General features: G+C 36.8%; 1 protein-coding gene across 6 annotated transcripts in view; it reads left to right on the top strand.

The window, feature by feature from the left end:
* The window catches only part of DCAF17 (DDB1 and CUL4 associated factor 17), a 38,471-nt gene extending 14,600 nt beyond the window's left edge, over positions 1-23,871 (top strand). For 3 of the 6 annotated variants that reach the window (XM_023542857.2, XM_023542858.2, XM_003405985.4), the window contains exons 7-14: positions 226-330; positions 633-738; positions 9,681-9,823; positions 11,913-12,022; positions 14,655-14,742; positions 15,653-15,736; positions 17,672-17,827; positions 18,585-23,871. In XM_023542857.2, coding sequence (XP_023398625.1) covers positions 226-330; positions 633-738; positions 9,681-9,823; positions 11,913-12,022; positions 14,655-14,742; positions 15,653-15,736; positions 17,672-17,827; positions 18,585-18,725 — 933 coding nt within the window. In that variant the 3' untranslated portion in view covers positions 18,726-23,871. Of the gene's footprint in view, positions 1-202; positions 331-632; positions 739-9,680; positions 9,824-11,912; positions 12,023-14,654; positions 14,743-15,652; positions 15,737-17,671; positions 17,828-18,584 lie in introns of those variants that run through there. The other 3 variants (XM_023542855.2, XM_064287000.1, XM_023542856.2) reach the window with 3 other exon arrangements.
* The last annotated feature ends 3,332 nt before the right edge of the window (positions 23,872-27,203 follow it).

Below are 27,203 nucleotides of genomic sequence, written 5' to 3'. Positions count from 1 at the left end.
CTGCCTCATTTTGAGGAATATATGCTACATGCCCATTAGCATTCCAGTTTGAGAGTCCAGTGGCTCACTGCTCACACCCCTAATAACACCTAAGCCTTTAGTAGCTAAATTATATTTACGTTGTAATGCTAGGCAGCAGGGTTAAGCAATATTACAAAGCACTGTGAACACTCAGAGGATTGGCCTTGTGGTCTTTTCTCAGGTGATCTCTGCCTTTCCCTCCAGATTTTCGGGAACGTTACAGATGCTACCTTATCTCACGGAATACTGATAGTGATGTATAGCTCGGGACTGGTCAGACTCCATAATTTCCAAGCCATCACTGAACAGGTAGAGAAAACTAATATTTTCCATACTATAATTAACTTGAGTTTTGGACTATGGTATAATTTTTAGTGAGATGCTTTTAGAGCCAGGCACTTATTGTGTAGATTTCAACTCTATAAAACTGTACAAACGCAGAAAGACAAAGTAATCTTTAAAAGAGGGGTGGGGAAAATAAACAGAAAAGCCATTGGACAAATAAAGACATTTTCTCTGTCATATACATGTGAATTTGAATTTTTTTTTTCTCTCCAGACAGCAAATAAGTAGGTGCTAAAGCCAACATTTTTGTTTTGTTTTGTTTTTAGTTCATGCAACAGAAACTTGACTTAGGGTGTGCATGCAGATGGGGTGGGACTACTGGAACTGTAGGAGAGGCTCCTTTTGGCATTCCTTGTAATATTAAAATCACAGGTATGGCTACTATATAGTATTTTTTTACCTTCAAAAAATAAGTGGTCATATAAATAGTTATTAATTATAATCATCTAAATGGTTTTTTTAAATAATTTAATTATATATTCAATTTATTTTACTCCTATCTAGCGTATTCCTTGCTATCAAGTAGATGTCATCAGAAATCTATCAGTTATTCACTGTAGTTCTGGGCTTTGCTTGGCCAGAGATCGGTGACCTTTGACAAGTCAGTCTTTCTGGTCCTTGATTTCCTTATCTGCAAAATGAGGAGGTTGGAGCAAATAATGCCACCTTAGCTCCGTGTAACTTAGTATTTTACAATTCTGTGAAATTTACCCACCTCTAAGAAGGATGTTTTTCGAAAAATATGTAATTACCATGCCATCTGAACATAAAGCTTAGACACAGAGAACTTCCTAGTATACTTAATGATTGACAGAGCACAAAAAAGAAAATTATACACAAATTTATAGATTGAAATATTTTATATAACTAGCTAATCAAACTCAGCAGATTATTAAAAAAGAGATAAACTGATACTCAAATGCAGTAGTTTATTTAAAAAGAAATAAACCAAGACTGACCAGAGTTCATCTCAGGAATATAAGGATGTTTAATATTTGAAACTAAATATAAAAATTACATGGCTAACAAAAGAGAAGATACATTTTCTTAATATCTGTTTGTCTTTATTCTTAATTTACTAAGAGTCATTTCTTATGTTGAGGACATTTCCCTCTATTTCTAACCAATAAATATTATGTTTTTTAGGTGAAACTCTAAAAATGTTTCTAATATAGGCAGAATAAGACAGATGTTTTCTATTGCTGTTATTTAACATCAACAGATCAAGAAACAAAAATAAGATATAATTGTTAGAAAGGAGGAGATGAAGTTCGTTTTAGTAGTGAACAACAAGCTGTGAAAATTAATGAGTTCAGTACAGCCGTTAAGTTATCCAAAAAGTTCAAAATAAATATTTTTAAGATTACCCAAGTTTTTTTGTTTTTTGTTTTTTAATTCTGTATACTTTTGCACATTTTAGAAAGGTAATGAACGAAAGGCACTGAAAGTAGACAGTGCAGACCAGCATTTGTGAAAGCCTGAAGTGTGAAAGAGCAGGACAAATGAAGGAAGTCATTGTAGGCCCCAGGAAAATGAAAAGCTCCTGCTAGGAGCAGAGGAGATGAGAGGAGAGGCAGGCAGGGCCAGATATGAGAGGTATTGTCCACTAAGCTAAGCAGTTTGAATATTATGCTGAAACAGAAAGCTAATAAAGCATTTCAGTTAAAAAAAATTTACCCAAGTTTTTAGATTTCCTTGGACAAGCCAAATTAGGCAGGTTTGGAAAGATTTAACCCCAGCAATACTTCCTATACCCAATACAGATGCACTAGTTGGAATCTGTTAAGAATTTTACAACTGCAGGCTCCAGTGGAAACTAAAATGGGTTATTTTGAAAGGAGTTTCCCAAATTGTTAGCATTGTTCTCATTGAAATACAAATAAGCAAGTAAAACCAAAGAGTGATAAAGAGCAAAATATTATTTCTATTAGCAAAATATTGGAAACTGCCCGTACATTGGTAGGTGACACTAGTATTAATTTCATTGTATGGCTGTATCATAATTGTTAAGAAAGAGGAATTCTTTTTGCACTGTTATAGAACAATTTCTAAGATATTATTGCTAAAAAAATAGGTGTATAACTGTGTATATAAAAAAGCCCTCAAATGCTGGTGGTGTAGTGGTTAAGTGCTACGGCTGCTAACCTAAAGGTCGGCAGTTCAAATCCGCCAGGAGCTCCTCGGAAACTCTACAGGGCAGCTCTACTCTCTGCTATAGGGTCGCTATGAGTCAGAATCGACTCGATGGCAACGGGTTTGGTTTTTTTTTTTTCTTTGTGTAAAATCTTCATATTCACATATTAAAAATACATGTACGCATATGATTTTATATTTGCTTGGAGTACCCAGAAGGGGTGTACAAAAACCTGACAAAGTAGTTACCTCTGAGGGCACAGCAATCAAAGGAAAACTTAGTTTTCACTGTCTATCTTCTGATACCTTTAGAATGTAAAGTTCGCATTTGCCTGTGCCAAAAAGTGATTGTAGGTTCATATGTGTTTGCATGCGTGCATGTGTGTGTGTTTATCCTCCAGATTTTAAGAACTTATATGCCATTTTATGGATGAACTATAAGTCATTTAACCAATTTTCTACTTTGAACATTAGGTTGTTTCTAATTTTTTGAGTTATAAATAGTATATCTGTATAAGAATATTCTTGCAACTGTTAATGATCCTTGGCTTGAATCAGTTATTCCATTGTGGGTTGCAGAATGGTATTTTTTTTTCAAATTCCATCATGTCTTCTATCTTTAATAGCTGGCATTTTTCTGTAAGAACTTTGAGTCATCAACTAGGAAGGAACTACCCATAACCCATTGCTGTCAAGTTTATTTCCACTCATAACAACTCTATAGGACAGAGTAGAACTGCCCCATAGGGTTTCCAAGGCTGTAATCTTTACGGAGGCAGACTGCCACATCCTTCTGTGGAGTGGCTGGTGGGTTTGAACCACCCACCTTTTGGTTAGCAGTTGAGGGCTTAACCACTGCGCCACCAGGGCTCCTGGAAGGAACTACAATCTTTCCTAAAAAGGCAAGATAAATACTTACTCCTTCCCTTTAATTACCGGTTTTCAGAAAAAGGAGTGGATGAAGTAGTCATTTCCAATGATGGCAAAATATTTTGTAAACACATATATAAACACAACGTTGTTGTTGTTTATAGGTGCTGTTGAGTCAGTTCCAACTCATAGCAACCCTCCGTACATCAGAACAAAATACTGCCCGGTCCTGCGCCATCCTCACAATTGTTATGCTTGAGCCTGTTGTTACAGCCACTGTGTCAGTCCATCTCATTGAGGGTCTTCCTCTTTTACGATGACCCTCTACTCTACCAAGCATGATGTCCTTCTCCAGGGACTAATCCCTCCTGATAATATATGCAAAGTATGTGAGACGTAGTCCTGCCATCCTTGCTTCTAAGGAGCATTCTGGTTGTTCCTTCTATCTTCAGTATTCTTTGCTAGCACCACAATTCAAAGGCATCAATTCTTCTCCAGTCTTTCTTATTCATTGTACAGCGTTCACATGTATGTGAGGAGATTGAAAACACTGTTGCTTGGGTCAGGTGCACCACCCTAGTCTTCAAGGTGACATCTTTGCTTTTCAACACTTTAAAGAGGTCTTTTGCAGCAGATTTGCCCAGTGCAATGTGTCTTTTGATTTCTTGACTGCTGCTTCCACGGGTGTTGACTGTAGGTCCAAGTAAAATGAAATCCTTGACAACTTCAATATTTTCTCCGTTTATCCTGATGTTGCTTATTGGTCCAGTTGTGAGGATTTTTATTTTCTTTATGTTGAGGTGTAATCCATACTGAAGGCTGTAGTCTTTGATCTTCATCAGTAAGTGCTCCAAGTCCTCTACACTTTCAGCAAGCAAGGTTGTGTCATCTGTATAATGCAGGTCGTTAATCATTTGTCCTCCAATCTCAATGCCCCATTCTTCTTCTAGAGTCCAGTTTTTCGTATTATTTGCTTAACATACCGATTGAATAGGTATGGAGAAAGGATACAACCCTGACGCACACGTTTCCTGTCTTTAAACCACGTAGTATCCCCTTGTTCTGTCCAAACAACTGCCTCTTGATCCATGTACAGGTTCCTCATGAGCACAAGTAAGTGCACTGGAATTTCCATCCTTCCCAATGTTATCCATAATTTGTTACGAGACACACAGTCAAATGCCTTTGCATAGTCAATAAAACCCAGGTAAACATCTTTCTGGTATTCTCTGCTTTCAGCCAGGATCCATCTGACATCAGCAGTGATATCCCTGGATCCTTGTCCTCTTCTGAATCTGGCTTGAATTTCTGGCAGTTCCCCATTGATATACTGCTGCAGCTGCTTTTGAATGATCTTCAACATTTTACTTGCTTGTGATATTAATGATACCATTCAATAATTTCTGCATTCTTTTGGGTCACATTCCTTGGAAACAGGCATAAATATGGATCTCTTCCCAGTTGGTTGGCAGATAGCTGTCTTCGAAATTCTTAGGCGTAAACGAATGAGCACTTCCAGCACTGCATCTGTTTGTGGAAACATCCCAACTGACATTCCGTCAATTCCTGGAGTCTTGTTTTTTTGCGAATGCCTTCAGTGTAGCTTGGACTTCTTCCTTCAGTACCATTGGTTCCTGATCATATGCTACCTCCTGAAATGGTTGAATGTCTACCAATTCTTTTTGGTATAGTGACTGTGTAGTCCTTGCATCTTCTTTGATGCTTCCTGTGTCTTTCGGTATTTTCCCCATAGGATCTTTCACTATTGCAACTCGAGGCTTGAATTTTTTTCTTCAGTTCTTTCGCCTTCAGAAATGCTGAGTGTTTTCTTCCCTTTTGGTTTTCTATCTCCAGGTCTTTGCTCATGTTATTATGATACTTTACTTTGCCTTCTCGAGCGGACCTTAGAAATCTTCTGTTCAGCCCTTTTACTTCATCATATCTTCCTTTCACTTTAGCTACTCGGCATTCAAGAGCAAGTTTCAGAGTCTCTTCAGACATCTATTTTGGTCTTTTCTTTCTTTGCTGTCTTTTTAATGACCTCTTGCTTTCTTCATGTTTGATGTCATTCCACAGCTCATCTGGTCTTTGGTCATTAATGTTCAATGTATGAAATCTATTCTTGAGATGGTCTCTAAATTCAGGTGGGATATACTCAAGGTCGTCCTTTGGCTCCTGTGGACTTGTTCCAATTTTCTTCAGCTTCAGCTTGAACTTGCGTATGAGCAGTTGATGGTCTTTTCCACAGTCCACCCCAGCTTTGTTCAGACTGATGATATTGAGCTTTTCCATCATCTCTTTCCACAGATGTAGTCAATTTGATTCCTGTGTATTCCATCTGGTGAGGTCCACGTGTGTAGTCACTGTTTATGTCAGTGAAAAAAGGTATTTGCAATGAAGAAGTTGTTGGTCTTGCAGATTTCTGTCATGCAATCTCCTGCATCATTGCTATCACCAAGGCTGTATTTTCCAACTACCAATCCTTCTTTTGTTTCCAACTTTTGCATTCCAATCACCAGTAGTTATCAGTTATTATAAACACAGTGGAAACCCTGGTGGCATAGTGGTTAAGTGCTATGGCTTCTAACCAAGAAAAGGTCGGCAGCTTGAATCTGCCAGGCACTACTTGGAAACTCTATTGGGCAGTTCTACTCTGTCCTACAGGGTCACTGTGAGTCAGAATTGACTCGACGGCAGTGGGTATGAACACAGTAGACTCTTGAATTTTTATTTACTCAGTGTTATATAGCTACAGTTATTATTCTTTAGCGATTCTGAGATCATCCCAAATTTGGCCAGTGGGAACTCCATCATGTCAGTCATTTTAACGTATCCCAATAGTCTTTAAGAATTTCCTTGCTTTCTGGGACAATGTATGTCTCAGGCTTACCTTTTACTTTCCTTGTCCTAGATCTGACAAGGAGCCATGTTAGAAGAGAATGTCTTCTAGGCCCTTTCAACAAACAGAGTAGGAAATATATCAGAACAAAAATTTGCTAGTTCATTTACATATTTCCAATTCAGATTTAACCATTTTTAACTTTGATTTTATATTTGTATTGCTTATATTGAAAATCTTGGTTCCTACAACTTTATCCTTCAGCTCACATAGGACAATCTTAAAATTGCAGTATTAGTGTTACTACTAAAAACAAAAGTATGGAGTAAGGTTAAGATTTTTCTTTAGTTCCTTTTGTCCTTAGTGTACAGCCCAGTAAGTGTACTATCAGAGTAATGTATTCAAAAGGTTATCTGAAATCATTTTTCTGTATAATTAGAAATTTTTCTACCAATTTGATATAATTAGATTTATTTGTTTCAGTTTTGCAGTTTACTTTTCCTTTTAATTTTGTCTTTGTAATTCAACAATCAAAACTATATAAAAAGGTATACTCTGAAAAATTTTACTTGCACTCTTAGTCCTTCCATCCTGTTGCTTCCTTCCTTTCTCCCACTAAGAATTGTTATTTCTAGTTTCTGGTTTGTCCTTCTGTTGTTTCTTTTTGCAAAAATAAGTAAATGTGTATACGTATACTTGAAATTTTGCCTTCTGATACCAAATGTATATTATATACTCTGTTCTGTACCTTATGTTTTTTTCTCAACACATATCTAAATTTTTACACATTTATTTAATAGAAAAAATATATAAGGTTAACTATGCCCTAAACCACCAAACCAAACCAGTGCTGTCGAGTCGATTCTGACTCATAGTGACCCTATAGGGCAGAGCAGAACTGCCCCATAGAGTTTCCAAGGAGCACTTGGCGGATTTGAACTGCTGACCCTCTGGTTAGCAGCCGTAGCACTTAACCACTATGCCACCAGGGTTTCCAACTATGCCCTACAATTTAAAAAATTTTTAAATTAAATCCTATTATAATCATCCTTTTATGGATAATGCAGCTATCATTCTGTATACTTTATATTAAAAGTCTCATTTGAAGTGTCATTGTTTGGCCTTTCACAGACTCAAAATATCCTAATTAATCTGAATTACTGTTTTAAATACCTCTCTTTTCACAAACTAGCCAGTAGGAGCTCTTTTTGTTGGCTCCTATTCCTTTAGCACTACCCTTGACATCTTTGTGAACATTCTTGCTTTCTAGCAAAACAGAAAGGTCCAGAGCCAGCCTAAAATTTACTCACCACAAGACATGGAATCAGCTACTGCCTAAGAACTCCTAAGTCTTTTTAAATTGAGAGTAGTATTAAAGAAAAAATTGGGGCTTTTGACTGAGACCAGAAGAACTAAATGGTACCCAGCCACTACCAATGACCACCTTGACAGGGAACACAACAGAGCAGGAAAAAAGCAGGGTGCAGAATTCAGAACCACATAAAAAGACCAGACTTAATGTCCTGATTGAAACTAGATGAACCCCAGGAGACATGGCCCCCAGACTCTCTGTTAACCCAGAACTAAAACCATTCACAAAGTCAACTCTTCAGACAAAGATCAGGCTGAACTATAAAACATAAAATAATACTCATGAAGAGTGTGCTTCTTAGTTCAAGTAGATACATGGTACTAAATGGTCAGCTCCTGTCAGGAGGAGAGATGAGAAGGCAGAAAGGGTCAGGAGCTGTTTGAATGGACATGGGAAGCATAGAGTAGAAAGGGGGAATGTGTTGTCAAATTATAGGAATACCAACTAAGGTCACTTAACAATGTGTGTATAAATTTTTTTATGAGAAACTAATTTGAGCTGCAAGCTTTCACCTGAGGCACAATAAAAAATAAAAAAATTGGGGCTTTTGAGAGGGTTGAGGGGGACCCATCACAGTTGTTGTGGGCAGAGTTCTACTCCTACTTTGGGACCACTTTTAACAACTGCTGAAAAAAGCATTTCTTCTTAAATACATCTGTTTGCATTAATTTTTTTTCTATTTTGAATTCTTATTTTATGTACCCTGTTTTTTTTTTTTATAACATACCTACTTAAAACTTGACCCCAAATTCAAACTGTAATTATATTATTTTCTCTCATTCTTTATTCCTCATCTACCATCATTTGGTAGTCACCATATTAACACACGTTTGTATTTCTTTTGTAATTTGCATGTTCATATGCTTTGCCCATTTTTCTATTGGAGTATTCATATTTTTCTTATTACTTAAAAAAGACATCTCTATATATATTAACCTTTTTTAAAAAGGTTAAAAAAACACACTTTAAATATATTTGATGTGTTTGTACCTTTCTTATCTCGTCAAGACTGTCAGTTTGTGAACCTGTTTTTCATTATTTTTTTTTTCCCCTGGGTATCTGTAAGTAATAAATAAAAGCAGGGAAAAAATTGTGTTCATGAAGAGGCCTAATAGAACACACACTTCTATGTGTATAACATGTGATTCTTACTTGAATGATCTCCCTAAGCCCCTTTACTAACAGTGGTTGCCTCATAAACCCAAAGATTAAACTCCCAGAGTAGAGACGGATAAACAACGGAGTAATACATTAGCCTTCTGCCCAGTCAGACCATTTGGTGTTTCCCAAGGACTTCTTGAAAGGAGTTCTGATTTTCTAAAGCTACAGTACCTTCCACCTGTGCATCTTTCTAAGAGAAGGTCTGTTACGTTCTATCAAAAATTGCCGTCAAAGAGGCATCAACAGAAATTTCTTTTATGATGTTAGTTTCCAAAAGACAGTAACTGACTGGATGTATCTGAGCTACCTTAAAGTTAACCTGTCCTGTGATAACACTATGAGAATAATACATTAGAAAAGCTTCCACTGTGATAGGCCCTATCCTAAGTAGATGCATTCATTATGACTAATGTCACTTGTACACTGGGAATCCTAAGCAAGACTGCACTTGTAAAGTTTGCAGAGTAGAACCTGTTCGTCTAGGATCTTGAAGATCTGTTCCTTACATTTGAAGGAATTATTAAACCTAAATTCTGTTTAAGATTGTTATGGGAGTTGGAAATGGTATCTAACCGAGAGTCTTGCACTTAGCAGATGCTCGGTAAGTGGCAGTTGTTTTTATTAGGTTTGCTTTGTCATTTTTTGTTATAAGTACCTTCAGCCTACATTTTATCTCTCCTCACCTGCAGATCACATGTGCTTATCCTGAAAACAAATGTCTAGAAAGTTGACCATAGCCTAGCATTTGTTTCCTACTAGCTTTCTCTCTCTCTTTTTTTCTTTAACAGTAAGCCTCTTTTCTATTTCTCTGAAATAGTAATTTTGCTTTAATGAAAATTTACGGGCAATGCATGCAGAGTAGTTGGATTTCAGTGAATGAATGGTCCAAGGCCACTAAAACAGAAAAAGCTAATAAATTGCTTTTGCCCATCTCCACAGACATGCCACCACTGCTGTTTGAGGTATCCTCCCTGGAGAATGCTTTTCAGATTGGAGGCCATCCTTGGCATTATATCATCACACCTAATAAGAAGAAACAGAAAGGAGTTTTCCATATTTGTGCCCTAAACGACAATTCCTTGGTAAATCATGATTAATCAGATCTTTTTAGTAGTAAATTTGTATCTGAAATGATTTATTCTATCTCTTTCTAACATTTGTGCAAATTATAAAAACCACAGGAACTGTTGTAATGGTTTCTAGTATTTAACACAAAGAAAAATAACATTTCTTTCATGTTGCATTATAATTAAGAGAATCGTCTCTTAAAGATATGCATAGTATGTACATGTTTTGTATTAAACAAAGGAATATCTGAAGCTAATGCCACATGGACACATTAATTTTAATGATTACAAACAAGATGTTTAATTGTATTGATTTTCTTTGATGTGAAGTAGAATAATACCACTTTCCGTATTAGAAATAGTATACTTAAAAATTTTAAACTCATTAATTAGATACATAAAATATGTTACATTCTGTATGTATTTTTTAATTATACCATAGAAAGCCCTTTTGACATAGTCCCAACCTTTCTCTCCAGTCTCATGGCTGGAAACTATCCTTCTCAGTTTAATTTTGGCGGCTACTTATGTTTATGTACATACATGCTCTATGGCTTAACACTTCTGTGCTTTTGATTTTTCTGTCTCTTTCTAGCTGGACTCCTTGGGTAGTGCAAATGGTTAATGCTCTTGACTACTAACCAAAAGGTTGGAGGTTTGAGTCCATCCAGAGATTCCTTGGAAGATAGGCCTGGTGATCTTCTGAAAATCAGCCAATGAAAACCCTAGGGAGCGCAGTTCTACTCTGACATACATGGGGTCACCATGAGTTAAGATCAACTCCAGGGCAACTTTTTTTTTTTTTTTTTAATTCCCCCTAGCTATTTTCTGCTCATGTCTTAAGGCTCAGTTCAAGCTTTTCTTCCTCCTGAAATTCTGCTGATCTGGGTTGGGTGCTTGATAATATCCTGTGCGTGACTCTATCACCTCATTTTCTGGATTGCCTTATAATTTTCTATTTACGTTTCTGCTTCCCCTCTAGACTAAGAGCTTCTTAATGAAAAGGATTATGTTTAATGTATGTCAGGTATCATTGCCCAGTGGGATACCTAGAACACAGTGGCCTGTAAATACTAAACTTTAATATTTCAAAAATATTAATAAACTTTAATATTTCAAAAATTTTTATGAGTAATAGAAAAGGTGATATCATTTCATTTCTCATTGGAAACACTAAAAAAACTAAATGATTTAGATAGCATGAATAAGGTATCCATGCTGGTATTAGTTCCTAGTGCTGCTATGTATAATGTAAAATATTTATGTACACGTTATCACATATCATAGAGGTATCTTTTTCTTTATTTTAATGTTTAGATATACTATATTGAAATAAGTCTTTCTTCTTGCTTTAAATGCTAAGCAGTAGTAGATCATTTCCTCAGACATCAAATATTTGACCAATCCGAGAAGATTATATGCACTGTCTGAGATTTTAAGTTTGGCCACATGTTTATTTTTGTGCTACCCACTCTTCTGATTTACAGGTTGTTAGACGTGGGGAAGAGAGGGAGGAGTAGAGGAACTCCATGCACATACTTAGGGCAGTTACATAATAGAAAGTGCATGGACTTTGGAGTCAGATCTCCTGTTTAGTAGATGGAAAACCTTGGCCAAATGATTTTTGCTCACCCATAAAACAGGAATTGTTTTGAATGTTGTGAGGATCAAAGTAAATAAAAAAAAAAAAAAAAAATAGGGGCTATAAAATATCTAGAGCAGCACCTGACACAGAGTAGGTGCTTGAGATACAGTATTGTATTATTATCTGTGAGGTATATCTGTGAGTGTATGATACAGAGTAAAGCTATGAAACTTCTAAGTTTAAACGTTCTGGATTTCTCAAGTTTGAGCTTGCTAATTCAGCCCTTATAAATATCTCAGTTAAACTGCTAATATTTTCTCTTCCTTGTCTCTTTGACTTACTGATCTATCATTGGTAGAGTTTCCAAGGAGTGTCTGGTGGATTCAGACTGCTGACCTTTTGGTTAGCAGTCATGGCACTTAACCACTCTGCCACCAGGTTTTCATCATTGGTGATAGATTTGAAAAATTATTTGATTTTCTGTTAATCTTTATCTTCAATATTTTTTCCCAACTTCAGGCAAAAAATGGGATCCAAGAAATGGAGTGTTGTTCTCTAGAATCTGACTGGATCTATTTCCATCCTGATGCTTCTGGTAGAATAATACATGTTGGGCCAAATCAGGTCAAGTGAGTATTGCCTTTAAAGTCACTTTAAAGTTAAAAGTAGCTTCTGGTAGCATTTATTGGCCTCTATTTTTGCCAGCTAACTATTGAGCCAAGTATGGAAATAATTAGCTTATGTAGGGTGCTTCCTCTGAGACTTGGATCTAGAAAACCTGACTATATTCTTTCAGCCTCATCTGTGTGTAAATATTACATTTGAATAAGTTCTTTGATGGGTGATATATGAATGAAAGGCGATTACAGATTGGCCCTTTTTCATCAGGTCTTAATTAATTGTCCAGCACTATTTAGAGAAAAGATGATTTGTCTTTGTTCTGAAAGATAGCCCTTCCCCAGAAGTAGCAGGTTGTTTGAAGTAAACCTTATTTTACTTAGTTTGCTTTCAGGGCACCTCTGTCCTCAGCAGCATTCAACAGTTGACCTCTCTTTCCTTGAAACCCTCTTCATTTGGTTTCCCTGACACCACAGCTCCCCTGAATTTTTTCCTCCCTCACTGGTCTGTCTTACTATCCTTTCATGCTCTTCCTCTTCTAGCTGGCTTTAACTGTTGGATTAAACAATTAATCCAACTTAGGCCCTCTTCTCTTCTAACTCTACATTCCCTTTCTGCATAATTCTATTTACTCCCTTGGCTTCCAAGATCACGTATACACTAAAACTCCAAAATTTATATCCCTAACCCTGACCTCTCATTTAAACTCATGCCAAAAATCTGGGATCATTCTTGACACCATCTTACCTTCTTGTCTTTCATCAATATACATGTATTCATACGCTCACATATATTCTCTCTCACGCACATACACACCGTAAATCCTGTGAGTCCAGTTTATTTTGCTACAAAATAGTTCTTAAATCTGCCTGTTTGTGTCCTTGTCCACTGTCACCATCTTGGTCAGACTACTGTCATCACTAGCCTTGACTACAGTAACATCCTATGTACAGGGCTCCCAGAATCTACTCGTACCCTTTCAGTTTTCCTGTCAGCAGCCAGAGTGATGTTGAAAAACATAAACACAAAAACCTAATCAAGTGAATTCTGCTGCATTAATTAACCTTTTCATGGGTTCTGTTTTTTCTTAAAAGACCACCATATTTATATTTAGCATATGATCTGAAAAACCCTCTTCCCACTCAAATTACTGCAGTCATGCTGTCTTTTCAGAAAGCCGAGGGCCTGTTCCCTCTATTTGGGATCACTCTCCCCCACCTGTTCTCCTGCCTAATTTCTATTCATATTTTATGTCCCAACTTAAATGTCATTTTTTTTTTTTATGTAGACTTTCCCTGATTACCCTTGTTGGATTAGCTCCTCCATCCTATTTTTACTGCACCACTGTGCATTCTTTCTCTGTAGCACTTACCACAATTTTAATTAATTGGTTATTTGTGTGACTCTCTGTTTAAATATCTACTCTGCATCAGAAGTTCCATAATGACAGGGAAAAAGTCTGTCTTGCTGGTACCTATAACCCCAGCACTGAGTGAGCAGTGCCTGGCACAGGTAGGTGCTCAGGAAGTGTTTGTGGATAAGAAGAGCAGCCCCTGCCTTCTTTGTTCTTTAATGCTTCAGTACAGTTAGTCTCTCTCTCTCTATTAAAAGCATTTAAGGAAAGAAGATTATGACCTTTTACAAAAAATCTTAAACTGTGGTTTAGCTTTAGTAAACTTTACTTTTAATGTTTGTTAGCACCTGTCTTTAATACTAGCTTGAGTTTAAGAAAGTAAGATCTAGAAAGAGTGGATTCAGTGTACCCTTTTGTCAGGTCTTAAAAGATAAGTTGTTTTTTTTTTTTTTAATTGACACTAATTAAGATAACTATTTGAGTTATTTAAAATATAATCTGAGTTATTTAAAGTATAATCTGAGTTCTTTGTCTCTGGCAAGTCTAAGGCCTCTGGTTCTACCTGGCCACAGTAGCTGCTTCATTCCTGCCATTCTCTTTGTCTGCATTTGAGACTTTGAGCTTCGAGGACATTGTGCTTTTGAAGCTTGTTAATGTACACAGATGTGTGGGTGGTGAACAAGTTATTTTCTCTTTCATAGTAAGCTTGATCATATGAGGCTATGTGCATTTAGAAAACCCAAATCTTTAAATATAATCCTAAAGGGGAAAAGTATTAAATCACTCACAGTTTAAATATTACTCTATCGTTGAAAACTCATAGTTTAGGTTTAGTTGCTGATCCAGTCTGTCTTCTAGTAGCTTGAAATATTCATAGATACTGCATTTTATCTTCAGAAATAAAAATGCAGTTATCTACTATAATGTCATTGTTAAAGCTGAAACGTTAAAGACGTTGCAGAAAGGCAGAGGTAAAGTTCTCCAGAGTAACTTTCATTAAACTAGTTTGGACAGTGGCATAGGCCTGGGCAAGCTGCTTCATTACCTATTTTAGTAGCACTTGTTGTCACAGTTCCTACATTTTTCTGTTTTAAAAAATCTCTGAATTTGAAGGAGTTTATGGACATTATGGTGTTTGTGGACATTTAAGTGATCAGACAAGTTGATATTGCTGACCAATCAAGAGGAAAAGAGAACTAAGTGTTGTTCCTGTAATGTTCATTTGCTGACTTTAGCACTTGATGGTGTATTTAAGTCTTAGATTCTTAGAATTCTTTTTCCCTTTTCAGAGTTTTAAAGCTAAATGAAATAGAAAATAGTTTCCAACATCAGATCTCTGAAGATTTTGTCATTTTGGCCAACAGAGAGAAGAACAAAGTAAGTCAGGAATACTTTCAAACCCTTTGTATATTATTATCTTTTTACATAAAAATGTAATATACAGCTATGTTTGCCCTTGAGTGTGACTGAAAAGAATAGCACAACCCTATAAAAGTCTGTGCATTTTGTCTACATGGGTAGCCAGCTTCATATCCCATGTACATAAGAAATATGAGAAGCATTGTTTGGTTATATTGAGTTTATCTTTTGCTTATTTTTATTTCCTTTCTGGGTTTCTCTTTTTTTTGGCTGAATTATTGACATTTGGGTCTTAATTAATTACTTAAACTTAGGGTTAAAAAACCCTTTGCTGTTGAGTCGATTCCAACTCAGAGCAACCCTGTAGGACAGAGTAGAACTGTCCCATAGAGTTTCCAAGAAGTGGCTGGTGGATTTGAACTGCTAACCTTTTGGTTAGCAGCTGATCTCTCAACCACTTTACCACCAGGGCTCCAAACTTAGGGTTAGTTGGGGTATATATAAAACTTTAAAAATCCCAGGCCATGCTTTGACTCCAGGCTGTACTTTTCCTATAGTGTACAAATTAAAAGCATGAAGAACGTGGTAGGGAGGGAAATTTCTAAAAGCAAATCCACTTTTTACTTGATGTACTTGTGTTATTATTGATATACTAGGGGCAAAAGGCAGGAGGGTAAATGAAACAAATCTATAATCTTTTTTTTTTTTTTTTGGCCTATTCTGGTATTTTAGCCATTAAAAAAAAAAACTTTACCGTAATAAAGCATTTTTGCTAGCTTGGAGGATCAGAAATCTGATTCAGAATTTTCGCAATTGAGGAAAGAATTGTGGATTTGGAGAAGGGTTGGATAGTTTTACCAAATTTGTTAATGCAATTTAGCCATAGACTTTATGTAATTAAAACTTGCCATATCTTTTTTATTTTTAGAATGAAAACTTATTCACTGTTACAGCTTCTGGACGGGTAGTGAAAAAACATTTTAACCTTCTGGATGATGACCCAGAGCAAGAGGTATTGCGTTAACCAGAGATAACAACGGAACCAGTGTGTACTTGACTGTGGTTTTCCGAATTATGCTTCCCAGCTCTGGGGTAGGGATTGGGGTGGATGGTTATGTCCAGGCTGAGTGGATAAGGTTCTGGGTGCTATTTTATCTAGTGCAGCCCATCCTTTCTTTTCATATTCAAATTATTCATAACTTTTTATTTTTGCAGAAAAGTTTATAGGACTGAAATTATTTGAGAACACTATCAGCATATTGGTTTGTTTCGTTAATATGCACACATTATGAGATCTCTTAGTAGAAAATTCTTGAGTTAGTTCCTGATGACTTTGTGGCTTTTGCCTTATTTTTTACTTAGATGGATCCGTTTATTAATGTTCATGGGCCAAGAGAAGAGGGAGTGACTGGGTGTGGTAAATTAGTTTGGCCTGTGGCCTCAACTTGGCATTGTCAGTCACTGAGCTAATACTTTTTTATTCTTTAATTTAAAGAGGCACAGGAAGTACTTATGAAATCAACTGACAAGGATCATGCTTCAAATAAGTGACCACTGCACAAAAACTAAACCTATTTAGATTATATAACTAAATTGTTTATGTCAATATGGCCATTGCTATGTAGAAATATTAGAATAGCCTTCTAAGAATTGTTGATTTGTGTGGTATCTTTCTTTTTAAAAACTTTTCAAATAGGTCAGAGGTAGCCTGGTATGTGGCTGTTACCAAAAAAATGAAAACAACATTTATTCTTTTGGGCCATAGAAACCTATTGAGAACAAAGTAAAAAAAAAAACCCTATCCTTTATATAAAGTTAATATTCAAGAATGACATACTAAAATTACTAAAAGGTAGCAAGAGCAATTAAGGGTGGATGGGTGGTAGCAAAGAGAGAGATGTTCTATGTCAAGAGATTAGAAAACAAAAACTTTTAGCCTGTAAATGAAAAGTTAAAAAGGCTTGTGGCTGAAATCTGTTAAATCTACATTCAGGAAGAAGTCAGCCTTTAAAGCTGGCCAAGGTACGGTTAGTTCAAAAAAGTAAATAAAAAGGAACCACAGGTAATAAATCTGTATAACTTTTTATGGCATGAGGTAGTAAAGGCAGAAAATATAAATGGATTAAAAAGTGATTTGACCAAATGTGAGTGGCCAGTTAGTATGTGGTGGTTAGGAGAAACTTGCTGAGCCTGCCTTAAAGTTAATGCCAGGCAGTCAGCCAAGGTGTGCCTTCCTGTGGCCCATCCCTGTGGCTGGGCACTGATCTGCCGCCCCTGTGAGGCTGATGGGGCCCCAGGCAGAATTCTGGGCTTAGACTTTTCTCTCTCAAGGCTTTACCACTAACCTCTTTTGTCCCACTCCTCTATGGGTTGAATTTCAGTTCCTAATATTCTCCCTCAAGTGTAAGCAGCCATTTTTGCTTTTTTAGGTCACCAAAAAGGTTTTAAAAAAAGAAAGGATAGCAATCAGAGTCATAAATAAGATAGAATAAGCTGTCAATCTTCTTTAAAATGACTGTGGTCTTCTGTGTGAGAACCTTCCAAGCTCAGTGGGCAGTCTTCAAATCTCAGAACTGTGCTTCATCTGTTTAGTCCTATGTGGGTACCAGTGAACACAGATGTCAGAGGCAATAGTTGAATACCTGTTTTGACTTTGGTTTGCTGTCATTGTAGAGAATTTCATTTATACTTTGAGATCTTTGTAGATTTGGTTCTGTTTATCAAAACTTTCATAGGATACTTCTAACTCTTGAAAATCTTGGGGCTGATGTTTTACTGGGCATATAAGTGGAGACATTATTTTTATCTTTTTTCTCACTCATTCATTCTTCCTTCTACCATATTTGTGTAAGTAGTTGAATAGTTAAACTACAAGTGTAGGTATAATCCTGACTGAATGATTGGATTTTTCCCCTTTCCCCTCTGATTTATCCACATATCCCCTGAGACTTTCAAAATTGTAGACTATGAAGATGAGTTGGATTTGCTGTCTGTGGTAGCTGTTACTCAACTAGATGCTGAAGGAAAAGCTCACCTGGATTTCCACTGTAATGAATATGGAACTTTACTTAAAAGCATTCCACTAGTGGAGTCATGGGATGTGGTGAGTAGAGTCCAAAGTTGTATGAGTTTCCTTTATAGATAACATTTATTGTACCAGATGTTTACTGTGTTCATGTCAGCCTAGGTCCACCTGAAAGAGTTTATTATTCTGTGGCCAGGGCAAAGTGAATGCTTCTTAAGCCTCGCTCCCCTAGGGAATGCCTCCTTACCAATGACCTTAAAGAAAAATAAAACTTTATTTTTACCTGAATCATGGCTGTCTTTTTCCTCATCATAGTCTCTGATTTTCTCCCATTCTGTAAGTTTGGTAACGTTTTTTTAAAAAAAGAGTACACTGTCACGAATCCCCAGTTATTTAATGGAGACCGTATCTAAGTGTATAAGGTTTCCAGGCGCTCTTGGACATATTCGTTTGCTCTTTTGAGTATTATAGAATATTAAAGTTATAAGGAACAGTAGACAGTATTTTACCTAATCCTTATTTTAACACTGGAGAACCTGAGAGGTTTAGCAACCCACCCATGGTGACACAACGAGATAGTGGCAATGTTGGCAGTAGAGCCTGGGTTCAGACTCCTGAATCCAGGGCTCTTTTCATTCTCTACATTTTGTGCAGTGCTCTTCTAATAAATAATCTGCATACCCACAAGTAATGAAAAATAGCCTTTTTTGGCAGCTGTTTTACCTCTATGTGTAGATTTTCATTCCATTGCAGATCCCTAGCATAGGTGCTCTGACATTTTAGTGACCATAGTGAATATAGTTATGAGAAATTCCTTTTTTTTTTTTTATTACAGACATACAGCCATGAAGTCTACTTTGACAGAGACTTGGTACTACACATAGAACAGAAGCCAAACAGAGTCTTCAGCTGCTACGTTTACCAGATGGTATGTGACACTGGAGAAGAAGAAGAAAACATAGACAGACGTTGTTAAAAAGAGGGAGATAATTTAAAATTTTTAGATACAACTTATGAAACTTTTAGCCAAACTCCCCAGCAGCTGTGTCCAGTCTTCCTTTTAGTTACCTGTGTGTCAAGTCTTCTGGGATTTTCCAGAAATAGTCTTGTGTTGACTTCAGATGACTATGGCTTCTTTTTTAAACTCTTGCTCTGGAAAGTGGTAATGACTTCATTTATGTAAAGGGTTTTTTTTTTTTTTAGAATGATGTCCCAAAAAGCTTAGCATTTTTGGGCTTTTAGCTAGGTAGTAATGCAACTATAAAGTGCTAGGGACAGATTAATTCTAATGGTTGGGGAGAGGGTCATTGATGGGAAGTATTTTAAGATGGTTCTTAAAGATGCCATGGGATGTTGATGGGTAAGACTGGGAAGGAGAGACAAAAATAAAGACATAAAAGAAATCCGGTATCCTCTGTACCAAGCTTTGCTTAAGGATGAAAATGAGATCTGTAATGTGAAAACATTTACTTTTGAGCCAAAAATGTGTCATGTTTTTTATTTTTTTTTTAATCTTATATATGTATGTGGTCTAGGTTTCTTAGTGCTGCTATAACAGAAATATCACAGTGGGTAGCTTTAATGAACAGAAATTTATTTTCTCACAGTTTAGTAAGCTAGACATCCAAATTCAGGGCACTGGCCCTACGGGTGGCACAATTGTTAAGAACAAAGGCTGCCTGCTAACCAAGAGGTTCGCTGTTCGAATCCACCAGCTGTTCCTTGGAAGCCCTGTGGGCAGTTCTCTTGTGTCCTATAGGGTCGCTGTGAGTCAGAATCGACTTGATAGCAACAGGTTTTTGTTTTTTTGGCCCTAGAGGAAGGTTTTCTCTCTCTCTGAGCTCTGGCAGAAAGTTCCTGACTCTTTTCAGCTTCTGTTCCTCAGTTCCTTAACAATCTTGGTTTGTGCTTCCTTCTCTGCACCTAATGTGCTCTTTTTAAGTCACAAAAGTGATTGGTTTAAAACACACCTGCCTTGACATAGTCTCATTAACATAACAAAGAAAATCATATTCCCAGATGGGATCACATTCTCCAGTATAGGGGTTTAGGGTTTACAATGCATATTTTGGGGGAACAAAATTCAATCCAAACCGGGAAAAAAAGCCATACCCGTTGCCATCGAGTCAATTCCAACTCATAGCGACCCTGTAGGACAGAGCAAAACTGTCCTAAACAGTTTCCAGGGAGCACCTGGTGGGTTCAAACTGCCGACCTTCTGGTTAGCAGCCATAGCTCTTAATCACTATGCCACTAGGGTTTCCACAATTCAATCCAGAACAAAACAGTATGTATGTTTTATATTTGTGTATAATACCAGGAATTGGCTCTAGTTCCCAAAATGTCTTTTCTTAGCTTGATGTTTCCCTTTAATATTTGTCCATCTATTATAGACTGATGGAAAAGATTCCAAGCAAATCTTAAGTGAATTTTTTTTCTGATAGTAGCCTGTTTAGCTCTTAATGCATTTAAAGGTGTTATTCTCATTTCACCAATCTATTTCTTTGATTAGTCTTCCAATTTTGCTTAGACAGCATTTTCATTCTGTGTAGTAAGATAAAGGCACCCTGGCCTGAATACGTTGTGCTCCCTGTAAAAGAGTAGATAAAATCCCAGGAAGAGATCTTACTAGCTTGGGGATTGCCTGGTTAGCTTGAGAAAGTTTTTGGCTATGTTACTTGTAAAACTTGAGTGTTTTATTTGTTGCAATAGATCAAAATATGATCCTTGAACTCAGATAATCATTCTTCAGAATGTTAAGTAGAGGGAACCTAAGTAAAGGGAGAAAATGTTTCTTTGTACTTCCTGTTTGACAAATCCAATTGCTTGCAATCTACGTGTTTCTCTGATATACCCTCACAAGAGTGATAAAAATAAAAAGGAAAGAGCAGTAAAAATTATTGCTAATTCAGTTTTAAGAAGGTTAAAATATGGAATTTTTGTTTGGATAATTTATACTAAAATCTTTGTTTTTCCTTCAGCTTTGGTTTGATCCGTGTTAAGAATGATATAACTCCTGCCCAGTTCTGCCCTTGAAATTGTGCAGATAAAGTTCAAACTTAGGATCAACAGGGCTAAGGAAAGAGGTGTTAGCTATTCCAAAAGTTTTAAGGAATTAGTAGCAGGGCCCATAAGTTTAAAATAAATAAAGGGAACACATGAAAAAATGTCTTTTGTACAATAGAAAAGAAAGATTACTAACATTCTAGAACAAAGGAAAATATGCACGGGCTAAAAATTAATCTTTCTGAATCTGATGCTATGTATAATAACCATCTGGGAAAGTAGAAGTGATTTCCTTGTGAGCAAGATGATAAAACTCTCTTTATATATTTAAATTCTAATATTTTTATACCTACTAATTGAAAAATTCTCTCTCATTTTATGCATGTTTAGTAGTACTACTTAATATCTGAAGATTTCAGGGCATTTTAGAGACATGATTATGATTACAAAGCAGCTGAGTAGTTACAGTTTACTAGATAATGCCCTGGACTTTCAACTGGACACTAGCTATATCTAAACAATCCTGCCCAATGAATTTATGTCTTGAAAAAAAAGTCCAGTAAGAGGGAATAGAGTGAAAATACCAGAAGAAAGACAGAAAACAGTGTTGGTATGTTTTAAAGTAAGTGCAGCGCTGTGTGAAGCAGAAGGCTTACTCTCCATTTCTAAGAGTATTTCAGAAAAGGATGTTGTCAGACTTCACTCCTGTCCAATTTTTTTTTTTTAAGTGTTTATTGAGTTTCATCCTCTCTTTTAAGTCATTGTCTTCTTTTTGATGAAACGATAGAAAGGAACTCATCTAGTCAAAAAAGCATTTGAGAAATATCTGAAATTTCCTGGCTGCTTTTTTGGTGCAAAGAGGAAGTAGAATACTTCTAGTCTAGATATGCTCAGACCACTAAGAAGCTCCCAGTGTGTCACCACTGCCAAAGTCTCACTAGACCATTATCCAAATGCCATACGGGCCAGACCGGAAATATGCCTAGTGTAAAAGACAGGAGGAAGTTGTGGGCAGTGTAACAACAGGAAAAGCTATGCCCCAACTAAAAAGACAAGCTGCTGCTACACTGTTTCAGCCGATTGTAACATTATGTGGAAATGTGGACTATATCATTGTTAAACAGGGTGGTTAACAAAAAGATACCAGAAGACACAGAAGATAACAAAGAATATGAGAAATTTCTAGATGTCACACAAGGCAGGAGGCAATACAACTGCTTCCCAAAAGGTATGGGCTTCCCAGCCCCCCACATGGCTTACAGCTGCTCATTCTGCCACCTGCAAGGTGTGAGCTGCTTAGTTTGTCATTCTCTTGGGGGTAAGGGGGAAAGTAGTGGTTAATATCCTCCTGTCTCACATTGACCCCCACCCCCCCTTCTACCTGATTGTTTTAGAGACTCTAGCCGTGTGCCCACCTACTTAACAGGTGCTGGTGACAAGTACATAAACCCCAGTGGTGTAGTGGTTAAGAGCTACAGCTGCTAACCAAAAGGTTGGCAGTTCAAATCCACCAGACGCTCCTTGGAAACTCTATGGGGCAGTTCTGCTCTGTCCTTAGGGTTTCTATGATTTGTAATTTACTTGACGGCAGTGGGTTGTTTGTTTTGTTTTGTTTTCTGTTAAGGAGATGATATTGTTCTATATAAACGAATTAAGGTACTTCACATTCTTCCACCAGTTGAATGTTTTGTGTCACACACTTTTTTCTTTTTAAATGATAGCTTATATTTATTGAATACTTTCTGCCTACCAGTCACTGTGATACATGCAGAATGGATTGTCTCATTGAATGTTCAAAATAGCCTCATAAAGTATGAACCTCCATTATCTTATCCATCCCCATTTTCTAAATGAGGCAAGTGTGAGGCTTACAGAAGTTAGTTTGCCCAAAGTCCCACAGCCAATAAGTGCAGAGATGGGAAACACATCCAGATTTCTTTGACATGAACTTATGCCAAATTTCTTCCAAAGCTTTCAGAAGGCAATGGATGTAATTGAATTCCATGTTGTAGCATACTGACAGTTACAATATTTGATACATGGGAAAATGCTTAATAAACACTTTTTTAACAATGCTTGAATGTCCAAATTTTAGACAAAGTTGCTTGAGATACAGCTGGCATACTCAAAACTTGATATAAAAGGTAGTCTTCATTCAGTGGTTAGAAGCAGTTTAAAAATGGTACAAAAAATTGTACTCTCATCCTGTTTGTGATCATAATAAACACCAGTATTAATTACTCTTAATGTAACTTGTCTTCCTTTTCAAGAATAATTTTTATGTTTTCTCTTACCATGTTTACACGTATCATCTGCCATTTAGAATCTCAGGGAAGGTTCAGGGGCCAATTTCTGGTCCCTGTGTTGCTATCTTATTTCAGGCAAAGAGTGTTGAATAGAAAGATAAGATTAACTGAGGATTTTTTCCCATCATTGTATTTTGAAAATTTTTAAACATACAGCAAAGTTGAAAGAATTTTGCAGTTAACTCAAATACCAGCTACATGGATTCTACATTTTCTCTACTTGTTTTATCACTTACCTATCCATCTTACTTTTCTGATGCATCTCAGAATAAATTGCAAATATCGGTAAACTTCCCCTGAATACATCAGCATGCATATCATTAACTAAAGTTTAATATTTGTTTAGTTTTAAAATTCTTATTTAATATTTACATACAATGAAATGTACAAATATTAAGTATAAACTTGCTGAATTTTTACAAATGCATACACCTGTGCAAACCAAAGCCTTTTTAAAATTTAGAACATTACAGTCATTGCAGAAAGTTCCCTCAGATCTCTTCCCAGCCAGTCGACACTCTATCCCTCAAGTGTAACTACTGTTCTGTTTCTTTTGTACCACAGGTTAAATTTGCCTATTTTGGAACTTCATATAAATGAAATCATACAAAGCATAATGCTTCTTTCACTCAGCATAATGTTTTTGAGGTTTATTCATGTTGCGTGTATCAGTAGTTCCTTTCTTCTTATTGCGGAATATTCTATTGTATGAATATGTCACAGTTTGTTTTTCCGTTCTGTTGATGGACACATGGGCTGTTCACACTTTTTTACTGTTACGAATAAAGCTGCTGTAACATTCTTGTTCAGATCTTTTTGTGAACATATGTCTTTATTTCTCTTGAATAAGCATCTAGGGATGGAATTGTTGGGTACCAGGGTAGGTGGATATTTAGTTTAACAAGAAACTGTCAGACCTTTTTTCCAAATGATTGTACCATTTTACATTCCTGCCCACGATGTATGAGAGTTTCAGTTGCTCCAGATCACACCAACATTTGTGGTTGTCAGTCTTTTTCATTTTTTGTATTTATGATGGGTGTGTAATCATTTCTAGTTGATACTCAGATTGTTTCTACCTATGTCAAGCAGCCTCTCATCAAGTTAACCTCTTTATATACCACCACCCCCTAGGAACTGATGAAAACAGTCTTTCTTTGTAGTAATTAAGGTAACCCAAACTCAGCTTGAGTTATTTTCTCAAACGTAGAATACACTGCTCATTCCTTTAATGGAGACAAATAGTAGAGAACAAACCTGGGTTTCAGAGGGTACATATTAGACTGTTCCATATGGCTACAGGAGCTGGGCAGGATGGCACCAGAGAAGAAGCTACATAAACCATTTAGTAAAAGTAGAAAGCGACTTCTTTTTCTTTAAAGGTTATAAGCTTACGTTATCTCTAAATCAGGTGAATTTTTGCTCTAATATGAAAGTGTATTATATTTGCCCCAATAACTATAATGTTTTAGGTTATGTGTGTTGTGATACCAAATAACATGTTCAAGTTTTAGAGCTGCCCAAAATTTTAGAATCCCTTATTTTTCTTTTTGTCTTTTTGATTATCAAGTATCTTAGAGTTTGTTCCAAAGTGTGTAGGTCCAGTCCCTTTCGTCATCATCACTTGAGTCCTAACTGGGGCGGGGGGAAAAATCTCAGCACCCTGTATAGGTACACTAAAGAATACGATGCACAGAGCACCGTGATATCAGAATCCCATACGACTCATAGACAATAGCAATGAAAGAGAAGATTCAGATTAGTAAAAGCTTTTCAGATTTGTCTGACACTCTCCTTTAACTGTTTACATGGACAGTGACGTCATTATTATAGACAACATTGAACATGAGTTTCATAAAGAATTTAGGATAAACACAAACTTTCTCAGATTACAACAGCCAATTTTATAAAGTTGTTCCATTTCCTTACCAGTACCTGGTATGATCACACAGACTTGGTTTGGTGAGACATTCTAATAGGTGTGTAGTGGTATCTCAGTGTGGTTTTAGTTTGTATTTCCCTATTGACTAATGATGGTAGGGTATCTTCATATGTTTATTTGCCATCCATATGGTTATTTGCCCTCCTTTGGTGACATAGTGAAATCTTTTGCTCTTTTTAAAAATTTGGGTCTGTTGTCTTATTATTGAGTTGTGAGAACTGTTTTATATATTCTGGATACACGTCCTTTACCAGATACATGATTTGCAAATATTTTCTCCCAGTCTGTGCTTGTCTTTTTAATTCTCTTAACAATGTCTTACAAAGAGTAGAAGTTCTTAATTTTTATGAAGTTCAATTTAATCATTTTGTGTTTCTTTTATGGATCACACATTTGTTATTGGACCTAAGAAATCTTTGCCTAATGCAGTATTCTCAACTGGAGGTGATTTTGCACCTAAGTAAGACATTCGACAGGAGCCCTGGTGGCACAATGGTTAAAGTACTCAGCTGCTAACACAAATGTTGGCATTTTGAACCCACCAGCATTTCTGAGAATGAAAAGACCCAACAATCTGCTCCCATAAAGATTACAGTCTAATAATAAAATCTATTAAGAAAACATTCTGCATCCCACTTTGGAGAGTGGTGTCTGGGGTCTTAAACGCTAGCAAGTGGCCATCTAAGATGCATCAGTTGGTCTCAACCCACCTGGATCAAAGGAGAATGAAGAACACCAAGGACACAAGGTAATTATGAGCCCAAGAGACAGAAAGGACCACATAAACCAGAGACTACATCAGCCTGAGACCAGAAGAACTAGATGGTGCCCGGCCACAATCGATGACTGCCCTAACAGGGAACACAACAGAGAACCCCTGAGGGAGCAGGAGAGCAGTGGGATGCAGACCCCAAATTCTCGTAAAAAGACAAGACTTAATGGTCAGACTGGGATTGGAAGAACACTCGAGGCCATGGTCCCCAGACCTTCTGTTAGCCCAAGACAGGAACCCTTCCCAAAGCCAACTCTTCAGACAGGGATTGGACTGAAATATGGGATGGAAAATGATACTGGTGAAGAACAAGCTTCTTGAATCAAGGAGACACATGAGACTATGTTGGCACCTCCTGTCTGGAGGGGAGATGAGAGGGCAGAGGGGGCCAGAAGCTGCCTGAATGGACACGAGGAGAGAGAGTGGAGGGAAGAACTGTGCTATCTCATTAGAGGGAGAACAATTAGGAGTGTATAGCAAGGTGTATATAAATTTTTGTATGAGAGACTGACCTGATTTGTAAACTTGCACTTAAAGTCCAATAAAAATTAATTTAAAAAAAGATTACAGCCTAGGAAACCCTATGGAGCTGTTTTGCTCTGTCCTATAATGTTGCTATGAGTTGGAATCGACTCAACAGCACACAACAACAAAATATTTGGCAATGTTTGGAGGCATTTTTGGTTGTCTCTACCTGGCTGCTACTGGTGTATAGTTGGTAGAGAGCAAGGATGCTGCTAAACACCCTGCATTGCACAGGACAGCCCCCTTCAAAACAATCGTCTGGCCCAAAAATGCCAGTAGTGCCAAGACTGAGAAACCCTGGCCTGACACAAGGTTGTAAAGACTTTGTCCTCTGTTTTCTTCCAGAAGTTTTATAGTTTTAGGTTTTACATTTGGATCTATGATCTAATTTTTGTATATGGTGAAAGGTATGAATCAAAGTTCATTTTTTTGCATATGGATATCCAGCATATAGACAACCACCAGTTTCCATTGGGTCAGTTCCAACTCATGATGATCCCATGTGTGTCAGAGTAGAACTGTGTTCCATAGGGTTTTTATGGCTGATTTTTCAGAAGTCGATCACCAGGCCTTTCTCCCAAGGCACCTCTGGATGGACTAACCGCCAACCTTTTGTTTAGTAGCCAAGCTTGCTAACAATTTGCATCACCCAGCAGTGCATAGGTGGAAGCACTCAGTCTTTCATCCTTAAGTGTGATATTAGCTATAGGTTTTACACAGATGCACCTTATGAAGTTGAGGAAGCTCCCTTTTATTTCTAGCTCTCAGAGAGTATTGGGAATAGGTGGCGTTTGTCAAATGCATCTATTGAGATGACCATGTGGTTTTTCTTTTTCAGTCTGTTAATGTGATAAATTACATTGAATTCTTCGGATAAAGCGACCCGAAACCTCTAAATTTCTA

This window comes from Loxodonta africana, chromosome 6 (assembly GCF_030014295.1).
Source record: "Loxodonta africana isolate mLoxAfr1 chromosome 6, mLoxAfr1.hap2, whole genome shotgun sequence".
Taxonomy (NCBI): Eukaryota; Metazoa; Chordata; class Mammalia; order Proboscidea; family Elephantidae; genus Loxodonta; species Loxodonta africana.
The sequence above is the reverse complement of the archived record's forward strand: the minus strand, read 5'-3'. Positions and strand labels throughout refer to the sequence as shown.